This window comes from Mauremys reevesii, linkage group 4 (assembly GCF_016161935.1).
Source record: "Mauremys reevesii isolate NIE-2019 linkage group 4, ASM1616193v1, whole genome shotgun sequence".
Classification (NCBI taxonomy): Eukaryota; Metazoa; Chordata; order Testudines; family Geoemydidae; genus Mauremys; species Mauremys reevesii.
In genome coordinates this window covers 69082221-69098143 of record NC_052626.1, presented here as the reverse complement: position 1 = coordinate 69098143, position 15923 = coordinate 69082221, and the positions used below count along the sequence as shown (strand labels likewise).

At 42.8% G+C, this 15923-nt stretch overlaps 1 protein-coding gene across 7 annotated transcripts in view; it reads left to right on the top strand.

Annotated features, from left to right (window-relative positions):
- ZFYVE26 (zinc finger FYVE-type containing 26) overlaps window positions 1–15923 on the top strand; it is a 71962-nt gene that overhangs the window by 28013 nt on the left and 28026 nt on the right. For all 7 annotated transcript variants that reach the window (XM_039535227.1, XM_039535226.1, XM_039535225.1 and 4 more), the window contains 7 exons: window positions 191–418; window positions 2884–2989; window positions 6687–7426; window positions 7589–7785; window positions 8508–8612; window positions 9457–9579; window positions 11623–11799. In XM_039535227.1, the coding sequence (XP_039391161.1) occupies window positions 191–418; window positions 2884–2989; window positions 6687–7426; window positions 7589–7785; window positions 8508–8612; window positions 9457–9579; window positions 11623–11799 (1676 nt within the window). The remainder of the gene's footprint in view (window positions 1–190; window positions 419–2883; window positions 2990–6686; window positions 7427–7588; window positions 7786–8507; window positions 8613–9456; window positions 9580–11622; window positions 11800–15923) is intronic.

Genomic DNA, 15923 nt, shown 5'->3' with positions numbered 1-15923 from the left:
TAACTAAACAAATGGTAGTTCTGCTTCTCCTGTTTTTTTTCCCTTTATTTGGTTGTTGCTGCCCAGTAAGGTGAGAGTAAACAAGAGTATCCATCAGTAAAACTTTGGTAGCCTAAGAACCCTGCTGTTGTCAGTGCTGTATTTTTAAGTATTTTAGTTCTAATCAAATTTTGATTTATTTTTTTACTAGACTCCAAAGGGAGCCTGATCACCAACTTAGTAGAACAGACATCTCTGAAGCCTACAGAGTTGGAGGCACATCCAATTCGTAATCAAATCCAACTTCTGCTGAAAACCCTGGACCAACACATTCAGACCATGCCAGTGAGCAGCGTGAGGACAGACTGTGTGAAGAGCTTCTTCGATTATATTAACACGCTTGCTGCTATTGTGCTACGGAGCCTCAATACAGAGCTAGGTGATGTGTCTCTATTGAGAAGTGTAGCGAAGCAAAGACTCACAAGTGCTGCGCCTCCTGCTGGTCGTCTAGGGAATTAGCTCTCCAGCATACGGAGCACGTCCTACTGCCTGGTGTCTCGCCTGCCGCTGGACCCCGTGTCCCTCCTGGACCCTAGTGCTCTTTACCTCGGGGTTCTGCCCCAGCAGTACCCCCACACTTTGGGTCCCCCTCTCCCAGGGGAACCCCCAATCCTCTATCCCCACCTTGCCTCAGTGGCTACTGCCAGTCATCATCTAGCCCCTCGTTTGCTGGGGCAGACTGCAGTCTGTAAACAACTTATCACTGCCAAGGGGGTTTAGACCAGCTGCCTGTGCCTAACCCCAGGTTACACCTCTGCAGCCCCAGTACCTCTGTAGGCCTTGCACAAGGCCTGCAGCCTGGGGAGTTACTAGGCTAGAGCTCCCCAGCTCCTCTTGCCTTTCCCCAGCACTGCTCTACTCTGGTACCCTTCTCTTCCGGACAGCCAGGTCCTTCTCCCTCTACAGCTAGAGAGAGAGACTGACTTAGCTCCTGGCTCACAGCCCTCTTTGGGGAAGCAGCCACAGCTGGCCCTATATCAGCCTAGCCTTTTCTCTCCAGAGTGGGGTTACTGCCCTGCTACACAAGGCTGTCACAAGGAGGTGACATTATCTAACTTTTTTATAGTATGATTCCATTCTGGAAAATTACTATATGGGAGTCTTTCCATTTTCTTTGATGGGTAGCGAGGGCATTGAAGATAATGGGGCTGTGTAGATGTAACTGGGCAGAATGTTCTCATAGAACACTTAGTGGTGATACCACATGAGCCAGAAGAGCCCTAGCTTGAGTATATTGTGCTGGCAGTTAGGAGGAAAAAACCTGTCAGTTTACTTGTAAACCAAGCCAGTTTAATCTGGAGTCACTGGGCTGCTCTAATGTGGAACTCCACAAATCTGGTTTAAGAGTTGCTTCCCAATAAATTGCCTTCTAAAGTTACATCCCTTAGTGAGGTAGAGGAAAAAGGAAGATGACAGAACCTTTTTCAGACTTTCACTTTAACAGGACCTGTCACTGTCACAGTTGTCAACTTTCACATGTTAAATAAGCACCCCAACTTTCACAATAAGACACAAAGCAAGCTAATCCTATTTCAAAACAAGCCAATCCCTAAGAACCCCAACATTCTGAGATTAGACCCCCCCGGCATGCAGTATGGGACTGTGGTGGGCCCGCTGTGCACCCCTGACTCTTGCCCCCCCTTGCCAGATGCTGATTTAAAAGAAAGAAGCTACAAGCCAAACAAGCAACAAGCTAGAAGCCAAAAACTAGCCAACAAGCAACTCACAAGCCAATTAAGCCAAATACAAGCCCAATTTCTGCATTGTTCTCCCCCCCCACCCCCCCCCAGGGGGTTTGGCATGTCTGGTTACTGTATGTGTGGAAGGTACTGATGCCCCAATGTAACACAACCTCTCATGACTTCATGTTTCCATAACTGGAGATATGTGTGGTAATAGTCCAGTGGTGCTTTGTGTTTTCCTGATGCTTTAGGAGGTGGAAGAATAGTTTAGAAGGGGTGTCTCTGGGTATATCTGCACTACAGAGCCTATACTGGCAGAGTTATATTGGCATAGCCCCCTAGTGTAGACTCTGCCTACACCAACAGAAGGAGTTTTTATGTCAGTGTAGAAACATCATCTCCCTGAACCACATTGTCTGTGTTGCCAGAAGCTGTCCTCCATCAATAAATCTGTGTCTGCACTGGGGGTTTTGTTGGCATAGCTATGTTTGTTAGGGGTGTGATTTTTTTCACATCCCTGGTCAATGTAACTATGCTGACATAATTAAAAAAAATTCCCAACAGCATTACTACTAATACTAGTAGTATTTAAGTTGTGGGACAAGTACAAGTAAGAAGCTTTACACAGCTACCCTCTGCGTGTCAGTGAAATTATCCCAACCTTTCACTCCATTTGTAAGAGCAGCAGCAATTCTTGCTTCAAGGCAAGCAAAACAAAAAATAGGCTGAGAAAATAAAGTTTAACCCGTGTCTAGAGAATTCTAATAAACCAGATCACTATAATAGTGCATGTGTTGTGACTCTGCCAAGCTCCTGCTACAATTTTTCCCTGTAGTGTTTTTCATGCTGAAGCAGATTTGCTCTGCCATTTGCAGCCAGGTCTTACTCAGATGTCAGAAGGCACTATGCTGGTTCTTGCAATGCCTCCTCCACATGGTGCAAAAGATTGTGGGGCACATCAGAGTCAGAGCAATTAGGTCATTGGGTTGCCAACTTGCTTCATTACTGTGGCCCTCATGCCTTGGTGATTTTGAGCATAGAGGCTTCAGAGGCCTAGTGTACAGATTAGCTGAATAGAACTCAGTCTGTGTAATACATTAATTTAGGGTTTTTTGTTTTGTTTTGTTTTTGTTTTTAAATTGTGTCTCTTTTATGTTTGTAGATCAAACTGCAGAGGTGAAGGTTGGGAACCCTTTCATACTGCTACAGCAGAGCCCATCTCACTTGCTCTCTCTGCTCTTGTTTGAGAGACAAGTTCCTCCTGACAGGTTGGTGCTTTTCATGAATACTTAACTGATTAATTTAGTGCTCATGAACTGAGCTGGACTCTGTCTTCTATGACTAGAACGGCTGCAGAGCAGGCTTCTGCTAGATCTGAGGAAGGCGTTAGTCCCTGGCTTCTCTAATGAGATGGCCACAGAGGATCACAATTAGTGAAACTTATGGTTTTGTGACCTAGACAACGACTGGCCACTGGGAATTGAACTGAGAGATCTAGGGATATGTGGTTTTTAAATTGAAACTGTCTGACTTCTGAGCACAGTGGTCACACATCTTATACATATAACAAAAATAAAATTGTTTCCCAAGATCACTTTTGAGAACTTCTGGGCATGGATATTACACTGGCAGGCAAGTAGACTGGATTATCTAATGCACGTTTTCCATCTCTAAATTCTGTATTGGGCTGGTACTGAAAGTGTGCGACTTGATAACTGAAGCAGGTGTTAAATGAGACAGTATTTGATAATACTTTATAAGCTGTTCAGTGTCTTTATGTAATTCACTGTACTGAGGACCAAACCGAAGGATCTTTCATGGTATTGCCCTGAGCCATGTATATCAGACAAGGGATTTATTGCATGAAATTTTAGGGTGAAGTTCTCTTAGCTGCTAGAGCCATGGCCAGTTCAGCTGTTGGAGCAGCAGGCGTTTACTGTATATTTTACATTTTAGCCATTTGGAGATATTTGCGCAAAAGATAATAAACTTAACAAAGTTGTATATTTCTGTCTGGATTTTACTAAGTCTGTTTTAAAAGACAACCAACCCTAGAGCAGTCCACCAATAATAGCTTATAGTAAATATTCATTACATTTTTAAGTTCTGTGCCACCCCATCTTCCCAGAATAACTTCCCCGCTTACGTAAATGCCCACTGTTTCCTCCAAGAAACATCTTATGGACCCAGCTAGTCCATGAAGCATTTAAGCCAGGGGTAGGCAACCTATGGTACGGGTGCCGAAGGTGGCACGCGAGCTGATTTTCAGTGGCACTCACGCTGCCTGGGTCCTGGCCACCGGTCCGGGGGCCTCTGCTTTTTAATTTAATTTTAAATGAAGCTTCTTAAACATTTTAAGAACCTTATTTACTTTACACGTCTGACGAAGTGGGTATTCGCCCACGAAAGCTTATGCTCCAATACGTCTGTTAGTCTATAAGGTGCCACAGGACTCTTTGTTGCTTTTTACAGATCCAGACTAACACGGCTACATCTCTGATACTTGACAACAATAGTTTAGTTATATTATAGACTTATAGAAAGAGACCTTCTAAAAACGTTAAAATGTATTACCGGCACATGAAACCTTAGAGTGAATAAATGAAGACTCGGCACACCACCTCTGAAAGGTTGCCGACTCCTGATTTAAGCTTTAAAACTCACTCTTCTTCTGTTCATATTTTGTTGTACTTTTCATCTTTGCTGCTATTTCCAAATTCTATAACTTTACAGTGCAGGCATCTGTTATATCTTTGGTACTGCCCTGCTGCCGAGTAGTGCCCTGTACGTTTTCAAATGATTTCAGTGATTACAGTGGTGGATTTAGAATTAGTGGGGCCCTGTGCTCAGCTTCGTTTTTGGGGCCCCTCCTTGGGACCCAGCCAAGAAAAAACATTCTCTCTTATCTTTCCCCCCACTCCCATTTTTCATTCTTTTTTTCCTTCCTCCTCCTCCTCCTATAAGTAATAGAAACTAAATGAAAATAAAGTGAGGTACCTTGATTGTTTTTGTAGTCTAACTTATTTTTCCACAGACCACTTGAAAATTGCTGACGATCTTGGCGGACCACTTAATGATCTTTCCAAATATTGTTTGTACCGTTATCCAAAGTGCTTTATAATAGTTAGCTAAGAGCGCTTTATTTAAAAAAAAAAAAAAAAAGTAAAAAAACGTTGGGGTGTGGGGTCTGGCCAGGAGTTAGGGTGCAGGAGGGGGCTCAGGGCTGGGGCAGGGGGTTGGGGTGTGGAGCGCTTACCTGGGGCAGCTCCTGTTTAGTGCGAGGGGTGCAGGTGGAGATGTGGCAGAGGGGTGCAGGAGTCAGGATGGGCAGGGGGCTGGGGGTGAGGGGGTACAGGAGTCAGGGAGGGCAGGGGGCTGGGGGTGAGTGAGGGGGGTGCAGGAGTCAGGGCTAGGGATGTGGGCTGGGTTGTCGGGGTCCTCCCAGCCCCCTGCCCTGAGCGGCCCATGGCAGGGGGCTGGTGGGGGGGGGGATGTGTAGCGGGAATGTGGGGGCCCTGCCTTTGCTCCACCCTGTCTTGATTTTCCCCCTCCTTCCCTAAGTCTCTCCCCCCCCGCCTCTTCTCCGCCTCCTCCCACTCCCTCCCGGAGTGACATGAGCACTGGCAAACAGCTGTTTGGTGGTGGGGGAAGCGCTGAGAGGGAGGGATGGGAACGCAGCATGCTCGGGGGAGGAGGTGGGAAGAGTCGGGGGAGGGGGAAGGTTGGCTGCCGGTGGGTGCGGAGCCTGCAGCAGGAGCCCCAGGAGCCGGCAGAACCAAGCTTCTGCCCCTGCAGCTGCCTGGCCCTGGGGGCCCCTATCATTGGGGGGGCCCCGTGCTAGGGCACCCTGTGTTTTACTGTAAATCTGCCTCTGAGTGATGACTAAGAATTGGAGTAAATCATATTACCAAAAAGCCCTCTTGTTGTAGGCCCAACATTGGGCCTTTATCAAAGAGAGTTGATATTGTGCTTAACAAGTTTCTATAGTCTGGCTAAATTACATATTCCATCCCATTCATTTCCTGGCAGACTCCATTAATTGCACTCTAATGAGATCATGGTACATTGTTTTAGGCAGGTAGTCACTGGGTCCTGACCTCCGCAGACTGGCAGTGCTGCAACTGCTAGAGGTGGGAACTTTGTTTTGTTCTCAATCGTTCTCCCCGTCCTCCCAACACGTGGAATGGAATCCACTAGCTCCAGAAAGGCTGTGCCCAGTACTTTGCTGTGGGGGAGGCTGATATGACTGTTTCAGCAGGATCCTAGGGGATCCTTCTCAGTCTCCCTCCAAAACCAGAGGAATAAATGCAGGGTTTAGTTACAGGGTGGGATGGGTTGCCAGGCTATGCATTTTAATGACTTTATCTGCAGGAAACTTACAGTTCACAGAAATATAGGCAGTGGGAAGGAGCTGAGGAAGTGGGTGGTATGGGCCCACCTGATTCTTAATGATACTCCCTGTTTGATGCCCCAGAGAGAGGTAGAAAACACCCCAACGTCTCCATTGTCACCCTGTACTGGGGGACATTCCTTCCTTACTCCAAATTTTGAGCAAAATATACTGTTGTAAGGTTATAAATAGGATTAGGTGCATAATCCTGGTGATTCTCACTCACACGCAGCTGTTGGAAAGGATATTAAGCCTGACTTGGGAGTGCCCCCTTTTTTTTTTAATTAACAAGGTAGATGCTCACTTTGAGGCCATGTTGTCTATTGGTAAGAGCAGATAAATAGGAAATAGCTGCTGGGACTCTGAGTTCTCTTCAGAGCTCTGCTGCTTGAATCCTTGTGATGTTAGGCAATACACAACCTTAGAGTCTCATTTTCCCCTGTTAGAGGGGATAGTACATACCTTGGAGAACTGTTGCGGACAGTTAATGTTTGTAATACTTCTTGAGATCCTGTGTAAGTGCAAGGTATTATGCACGTGCATCTGCTAAGTTGGTGCTGTTTTCACTCCTCCAGGCTCTCTTCACTGTTGGCAAAAGAAGAGTTGAACTTAAATGTGCAGCAAGTTATCATTAACTGTTGTTGTGAGCCACTGTCCTTGTGCAGTGCCAGGCAGAGCAGCCAGACCAGGTCTCTTTTGACTAACATCAGCAGCCTAGCACATCTTCATGCCTACCATTGTTTGCCGGATGTTGAGATACCTATCCACAATCCAACTATGGACTCTGAGGAGGATTCTACTCAGCCCTCTTCTTCCCTGGCTGACTTGAACCAGCACACGCTCACTGCCTCTTCCCTGGCCTTCCTGAAGTGTCAGTCGAAGCTAATGGCTACTGTGGCGTGTCTCTGTGCATCCAAGGTACAGAAGGTCCCCAAACCAAGCCTGTCATGGATGGAATTTCGGGGCAAGAGGGAGGTCCCCTTGGGCCTGGAGCAGATTTCCAAAGAATGTGAGACATTACTGAAGGAGTTCTTGATGCTGGAGAGTTTTCTTCTCACCATGTCTGAGCCACTTCAGGATCCCCAGGAGGAGGGTAGTGGTTTGGTTAGTGGCCTCTGTGGCAAGCCGTACATGTCGCTTGTCCTTTTGGGCTTGCATTCTACTATAGCTGTCGAGGTATTAATGGAAGTCTTTGAGCAAGCGCTCGCTGCAAAAGACTGGCCCAGAGCCCTGAAGGTCTTGGACCTGTACAGTCAGGATATGGAGGAGCTGACCAGCGTGAGGGATGCTGTGCTGAGCTGTGCAACTGCTGATGGTAAAGGGAATGAGTTTTCTTTATAGTGTACAGTCTGAAATAGGGATTGGAAATTGGGGACTGATCTGGTGATCCGTGAGCAAATCCAAAGAATGGAAATCCTCCCCCTGCTCCCCAAAGCATAGAAGCTGGGCTTCATGCTGGTAGCTTGTCTTTTCACAGGTAAGGACGGTTGGCAGTATCTGTTCCCAGTGAAGGATGCGATGTTGAGAAGTAGATTGGCCCTGCGCTGCCTGGACAGGTGGCCCCTTGAGGCTTGTCTGGAAATCCTAGCGTACTGCGTCTGTGATGCTGGCATAACTGAAGAACTGAAGTCTGATCTGCAGAGCAAAACCGGAGAACTGCAGGTTTATCGAAAGGTACAAAGAACATTTTATTAAGTAACTAGGTATGGAGTATACCTGCCTAAAAACTTCTTTAACCCTTGGTTCCCTTTGGCACATAAAACATCCTCCCCAAACCCATGTACAAAATTAAAACTTTCTGGAAGTGCTGAAATGTCAGCTTTCTGGAAGTGCTGAAATGTCAGGTTAACTCTCTCCTTCCCTCATCCATAATTTTTCTTTTCCAGTTGCCTCTGTGCTTTGTTTCCAGAGAATACTGGAGACAAAAGCACAAAAAACCCGAAGAACTTGAGTCCATTCTTTCAGGGTCTCTTTTTCCTCCAACCTGCACAGAGGCAGCAATCACTGAAACTTTCCAAGAGAGCTTATTTTTGTCTGAATTTTCAATCCCAGTTTTACAAGCCTAAGAAGTTGAGGAATCCAGACTCTTGCCTGCTTATCCAGTAGGTTTGGCCTATTCATAGCATAACTGGTGCTGGAACTCTACCAGCAATCTCTTCAGACAGATATATATTAATGGGTTTAAACCTCTGTGATAGAATCTTTTCATCTAGTCCTCTTGAAATTGAAGTGGATTCACCTAGGATTCCCGGACCCTTTCTAGTATGATAAATGTAGTTTCCTGGCTTGGGCTAACTCCTGATGCAACCAATTCAGCTGTCTGCCTGGGTCCGGTGATGAGTTTGAAGAAATATTGTTTAAAACAATCATTCATAGAAACGCTAACATTTGATTAGATTTTGAATTTGCAAGATGTCCCAACATGGAATGACTGGCAAGATCTGAAAGAAGCCTGCATTGATGATCCCCAGGCCATCATGAGTGTTATTCTGGAAGCAAAGGTATGGCATCTTACATGGCTTTTGTGTTTAAAAATTAGAAAATGGTGGCAATATTACATTTTGTTAAGCAATGTTTTTAGATGCTTGTTTCAACAGAGTTCAGAGGGCAAGAAGAAAAACTCTTAATAAATTGTGTATTGCAGAATCTAATTGGAATCTTTGTTTAATGTCAGGATTTAAATGAAAACCAAGCACTCCCATAGTTTTTATCCTAATTTCATTCCCATACATAATCCATTTCTTCCATTCTGCCTCAGAAATCCGACAAGGAATGACTCTCTTGGGTGATGTGTGTAAGAAACATGCTGTCCTTGTCAAGGAAAAGCAAAGCTAGATGGGTTTTTCTTAATGCTTGGAAGAATAAGCAGTATGCAGTGAGTGTGCTATACTGGGAATTAAAAAAAAACAAAACTCTTCTAAGTTCAAATAAATGTCTGTCTAGAATTTTTAAAGTTAAAAATACAGCTGTTGGTGAAATACAGGTATGGACAGCATAAAATAACCAGTGATGTAGAGCCCATGGACTATATCCTTCTGAAACTATTAACAACCTTGCTGGAATTCTCAGTATAATCCAAGAACACTTACAAAAATATTTGTCCAAAATGACGTTGTTTTTTTTCCACTGGCAGGTTACAATAGTTAGCTCAGTGTAGGATGGGACTCTGGCAAAACTGTATCATTTATTACCCTCCCCTGACCCGTCCAACCCTGGAGTTGTCATTATTTCTTGCTGGAGGAAAGAGTACCGTAAGACTACTGAGCTGACCTTGAAATGTTAATCAGAGCATGGGCGTGAATAGTCGTAATGAAGGGGGCTGTTGTTTGCCTTCCTTCTCCTTAGGATTATGAGTTGTGTGAAGAATGGGGTCACTTATACCCTGTCCCAAGAGAACACTTGATCAGCCTTCACCAGGAGCACCTCCTGCACTTGCTGGAAATGGGAGACACTGACAAGGCTTTGCAGGTAACCAGAGGGCTGTTTTTGCCTTGCTATCTTCAAAGGGTAGGTCACTGGTAAACAAGGGTACCCAAACGCTGCTATTGCATCCCTTAGTTAGGCTACTTGCCAGAAGCCTTGGCTGCATAAATGTAGATTGCAGCTGAACTCTTCGTTACAAAGATTAAACCTGTACAGATGACAGGTCTCACCACACAATACTGCCAGGCCACTTTTGATCAAAGTGGAATATTGTATGCAGAGACCTACGCAGAGGTTTAGACAACTTTTACACATTGTGGACCAACAGTATTGCCAACCCCAAGCGTTCAAAAAACACAATAGACCCCTAACATTTTTAAACCAATCTTGTGAATCATGACACTTCAGAAATAATACATTTTAGGTTCTTAATTGCTAAATAGGTAGGTTTCAGGTCTTTAGGGGTCAACTTTTCTGTCTCTTCTCTGTAACCATGAGGGCTACGCTTTTTTTTTTTTTTTCTCCCCTAAATGAAAGCTAAGATTCTGAAGTTGGGGCTTCAAGAAAAACACTAAATACCATAAGACTTGTCTACATGGGGCACATTTGGCCCCTATGCTACACTTTGGCAACTCGTTTTAAATAACACTTTTGATGGCCACTAAGGCTTGGCCTACACTACAGAGTTAGGTCCACGTAAGGCAGCTTATGTCAACCTAATTATGTCTGTGTACATTGGTGGGAGCAAGGCTGTAGTAATGTAAGTGCCTTACTACACTGACATTTAAAAACTCCACCTCCATGAGCGGCATAGGTGTATGTTGGTGTAGTTAGGGTGACGCAGTGTCCGTGTAGACATTGTTACTTATATTGACTGTTGGCTGTCATTCTTGTCAATTTCACAACTGCAGTATGGAGCTGTGAAACTGATGAGGAAGCTGGGCAGTCATCCCAGGGTGAGTGAGGGGTTCCAGCTAGAGCCTGGTTGCCCCCCTATCAGGGCTTCCCGCTATCAGCCGAGCTGCACCTACCCTGCTCCCCACTACAAGCTTGGAGCTGCCTGGATTCTGGGTGCGTAGCTCCCTATTGGGAGCCTAGGGGGCAAAGCCGGGCTTTCAGCGATGGGGAGCCAAGAGCCCAGGCTCTCAGCCCCCCTCCCCTGCCCCTCTTCAGTCCCTGGAAGCGCTCCTGGTGAGGATACGCACCACCAACAGAAGGAGGGTAGTGTGGACATGAAATGCTGCAGTAATTATTGCAGTGACTGTAAGTTGACCTAACATAGGTTGACTTAAGTTTCTAGTGCAGACATGCCCTAGGTCCTAACAAAGCCGCCTTTCTTTTGCTAGTGTTCTGGTTCGTGACGGGTGTATGTGTTAATAAAGCAAGCTTCTTTTGAAAGGATACTATGAGGCCCAGATCTTAAATTCTATGGGGAAAAAAGGATTTTGCAAAATCCTAATAATAAAAAATGTTTTCATGGCGTTTTTAACTTAATGAATATGCAGGGTTTCTTGGTTTGGATTCAACGTTAGAAACTATAATGGAACATTCTTGTGCTGCTAGTGCAGAAGAACCACGAAGTTAAACTGACCAATCTGGTTTCACTGCTGCCTTGACTTAATGAGTTGCGAAAGCAAAATTCTTTTGGGTTGAATAATCATGGGACTGTTACTAAAATAACATAGAGAAAATGAAATCAAGTGCCCTCTTAACCTTAAACATAGTTCTCTGTAACATAGGAGTCATCTTGATGATTCAGTATTTGACTCTTAATTTTTGGTCTTCTATATCTCACTTCCTGTTAAATTAAATTAATTTGCAATAAATCTGTTTATTTTTAATTGTTAGGAACCTGTTCTTGATCATAGATCATTAAGTTGAGGGCAGTTAGGCTGTGCAGTAATATGCACACAGAGGTGATTAAAACACCGTCAGGTACTTTAAGAGGTTGTTGTGATTTAGATAAAATGCTTGAAAGACTAGTGTAGGGGGAAATATCCTGCTCCACACAAGGTAAATGGAGCTTACGAGGCCTTTCCGTGCCATGTAATCAGGATCATCTGCATATTTTTCTCTTGGCTTTTGTAGCTCTTAGAAAGAATAGAAGACTCTGATACGCGCCTTGTGATAAGCGAACAGTCTCTTGACAAGCATCCCAGCTTGGCAGCCTCTCACTTCCTAGCAAATTATCTCACTACCCACTTCTACAAGTACCTGACAGCTACACGCCATAACGAAATCCAGGCTCTCTACATGGGATCAAAGGTGAGCAAAGCCACAGAGTCCCAGTTGCTTCACTCCATTCTGCATTTACAGTAATACATACTAATTCTACAAGCACCTGGTGGTAGGCCTGAGAGGAGAATTCTGCAGTACCAGGTGGGAGACCCAGGTACCAGTTCTCAGTACCTATCTGAACCAAGTATATGAACTGGAGGCGAGATATGGAAGAGGAGGCCTTAAGCCATCTTTGTATATGCTGAATTTTGGGGCTTTTGTAGCTTCCAGGATCATCAGAGCAGCTTCAGGACTCTATGGGCCATTGAAAGCAGAGAATAGTCAGCACAGGAGGGGAAGGGGGATTCCAGAGGATTAGAAAAAGGGAAAATGTAGTGCCAATGTACAAAAAGGGAAATAAGGACGACCAGGGGGATTTCAGACCAGTCAGTTTAACTTCAGTACTCTGAAAGATAATGGAGCAAATAATTAAGCAAATCAGTTTGCAAACACCTAGAAGATAATAAGGTGATAAGTCAGCATGGAATTGTCAAGAACAAATCATGTCAAACCAATCTAGTAGCTCTCTTTGACAAGGTAGCCAACCTTGTGGATAGGGAAGAAGTAGATGTGCTATATCTTGATTTTTAGTAAGGCTTTTAATACTGTCTCGCATGCCTTTCTCATAAACAAACTAGGGAACTACAACCTAGACGGAGCTACTATAGGGTGGATGAATAAGTGGTTGGAAAACCATTCCCAGAGAGCAGTGATCAGTGGTTCACAGTCAAGCTGGAAGGGCATATCAAGTGGGGTCCCGTAGGGATCAATTCTGGGTCCGGTTGTTCCATATCTTCATCAATGATTTAGATAATGGCATAGAGAATACACTTAAAAGGTTTACGGACAAAACCAAGTGTGTATGTGGGGCGGGGATTGCAAGTGCTTTGGAGGATAGGATTAAAATTCAAAATGATCTGGATAAACTGGAGAAATGGTCTGAAGTAAATAGGATGAAATTCAATAAGTACAAATGCAAAGTATTTCACTTAAGAAGGAACCAGGGTGGATTTGATTTAAATAATTTAAATCACTGGTCAGGAAGACTCAATTTAATCATGGATTTCTACATAAAAGTGCATTCCTGTTGGTTGTTATAACCTTTAATACATATTTTTCACAGCTCAGAGATCGATGTAGGTTTAATTTTTAGAAGGTACACACTTTACATTTTTAAAGGGATTTATTTTGAAAACTTTTCAGATTAGTTTTACAACTATATCAGAAAATGAATGATTGTTTGGTTATTTCACTTACCAAAGGTAATTGAAGCAGATATTTATGAAGTCATAGTTCACCTCCCAATCTCCAATTCAACAGATTAATCATTAATGTTTGGAGGATTTTCTTGTCATGCTGTATTAGGAGGAGAACATCACCAGACAGACATTTAAATTGTTTTATTTAACTAAAACAACGTTATGTATTCTGGATTTTTTTCTTCAACAGCAAACATATAATATTTTAACAAAACAAGCATGTGAATTTTTGAATTTAGTTAAATATTCAATTTTTTAAAAAATCAGGGCTTTTTGTTAAAATTGTTTGACTAAAATAGTTAAATATTTTTTAAAAAATTAAATTGACTGTCAGCCAGGTCAATGTGAGAAACTTAAAATATTGCTTTCTGCAGCTAACTCAGTCATCTTCACCTTCATTTTCCTATTTCCAATTTGTTCATAATCTGGAAAAGAAAAACAAGCTTTCCTGCTTTTTCAGGTCCCAAACGATTTCTCAATTTGGAATGAATTAGGCCAAAAGAGGAAAATATTCTTTCTACACTGGCAGAAGAAGCTACTGCTGTTAAAAGTGAGATTATCACTTCAACAGTCTCTGAATCCAAGTGCTTAAGTGACTTCCACCAGTTCGCTGGTGTGACTTTCTTTAAAACATCATCAGCAAACATATTTCTTGAATGGTTCACCCTTAGCTCTGAAGTTTATTATAGTTGGGATGATTGCTGGATCTCCATATCATAGCCAACTCCTCTTTTTCAGCAGTTAAGGTTTGATGCTGGTACCAAGTATTGATAATATTTGCAAGAAAATGAGCTGGATATAGTGCTTGTCCCATTTGTGTTTTTTAATGCTTGTAATTTAACTCTGTCATTGCATATTTCTCTTTTAAGATCTCACTCAGTTCCTTCCAAATTTCACCATGGTCAACAATAAAACAGCTATTTCCCTGCATTTTGTTTGAGGCTACAAGAAATAGGCTTCAGGGTGCTCAGCATGTGTTCAACATTTCTCTTAAGCCCAATGTTGAGAACTTTGGCTGTGACAGTGCCATCTATTTTTTCATGATTTTGTTCACAAACTGTGATCAGATTAGGCCAGTTCTTGATATAGTGCTCAAAACAGTCTACTACTGAGTTCCATCGCACATCTTGTGGGAGAGTTAGCTTCGTTCCTCCCAATTTTTTCAGAGCAGCTGCTGCAAAGTGGTTGTTATGGAAATATTTTTCAATTTCAACAATATTAGCCTTTATTTCTGGAACACTGACATCTTTGGCTAGGAAGTGCATCAAATGAGCACCGATACCGTATGTTATTAGCTTCGGACTCTCTTCACGCTCTTCTAAATTTCTTCTCATCTTGGATACATTGGCAGCATTGTCTGTGACCAAGCTGTGTACTAGACATTTGATTTTTTTTCCCACAGTTTGTTATAGCTTTTACTGCTACTGCTTGTAAGTATTCTGCTGTGTGTGCATTTCCTGATGTATCAGTTGTTTCTGTAAGGAAGACATTCCCTTCTTCTTTTGTCACACAAGCACATACAACAGGATCATTGTGGACATTGCTCCACCCATCAAGATTCAGGTTAAAAATTTTACCCTCTAGACCTTTTGCACATTGCTCAATTTCTCTTTCATACACTTTATCCAGCAATTTGTCTGCAACATCTGCTCTGTTGGGTGGACTGTATCCTGGTCTTAATGACTGAACCATGTTAATGAAGTGTGGGTTCTCAATCATACGGAAAGGAGAGTTTGTTACATAAACAAACCGGACAATTTTTTAATCAATTATCCCTTTTTGTAATCTGCTGGTTCTTATCACAAATTTATCTATGGTTGTTTCTGGATGACGGAGATTTTTTTTTTCCATTTTGCTACAGGTGATATACTGTGGCTATGTGACATACATGATGTGACTGAAACACTATCATTGGCAGATAACTCTGAAACTATAGAAAATTATGGTGATCTTGAAGGTGGATAGTCTTCAGAATCCTGTATGTTGAGGATGGATTCTCCTAAACAAAATAAGTCAATGCAGTTATTTCATTATTATTACCATACTGCTCATTTAGTATTACTCGTATTCACTGACACTCACTACTACTTTAAAGGTGAAATTGTAAAAGGAAGATCTGCCTATTTCAGCTATTTATTTTTTATCACAACTGCATCTAAAATGCTAGTACCATAGAGTAACAACTATATTTTTTGCTCAAACATGAGAATTCAAGAATAGTCCAGAAGGCAGACAGGCAGTCCTTAAGAAAGAAGTATGAAATAAAAAAGTTTACCACCCTGAAGACCTGCATGTCTAGACATGTCCCTTTCATCATCTTCAACACAGCTTCCTCCTGAGAAGGAACACTTCTCATGATGTTTTTTCATTCAGGCAGCCAGGCCTTGCATTTCTTTGTTGTACTGTTTGCATTTTGCACGCGTACTTGTCTTACCCACAGGTAGAGGAACTTCATTAAAATATTCCCAAACTGGGTCTCTTTTATGGCCTGCTGCCATTATAGGTTTTCTTTCTAGTGAAAGAATGATATGGTGGCTCTCAAATCAATGAAGGCTACGCTCATAAAGACCTCAAGACTTCTGGAATATGCTGCTCAAACAGTTTCCATTTTGTTTCTACTGTCTGTCCCTCCCTTCTCACATTTATCTCCAGACTTCTTATCCAGATCTATTCCGCCCCCAACAAACTTCTATTCATTGAACTTTTTGAAATGTTGCACTTTTAGAGAGAGGTAAGGGATTGACTGTGTACACAAATTTGCAGAGGGAAATAGGGTTGAGGTCTGTTATTTCTCACCTCTCTATATTAATTTATTTAAAAACATTTTTTGCTGTTAAAAAGCTTGTTATCTCT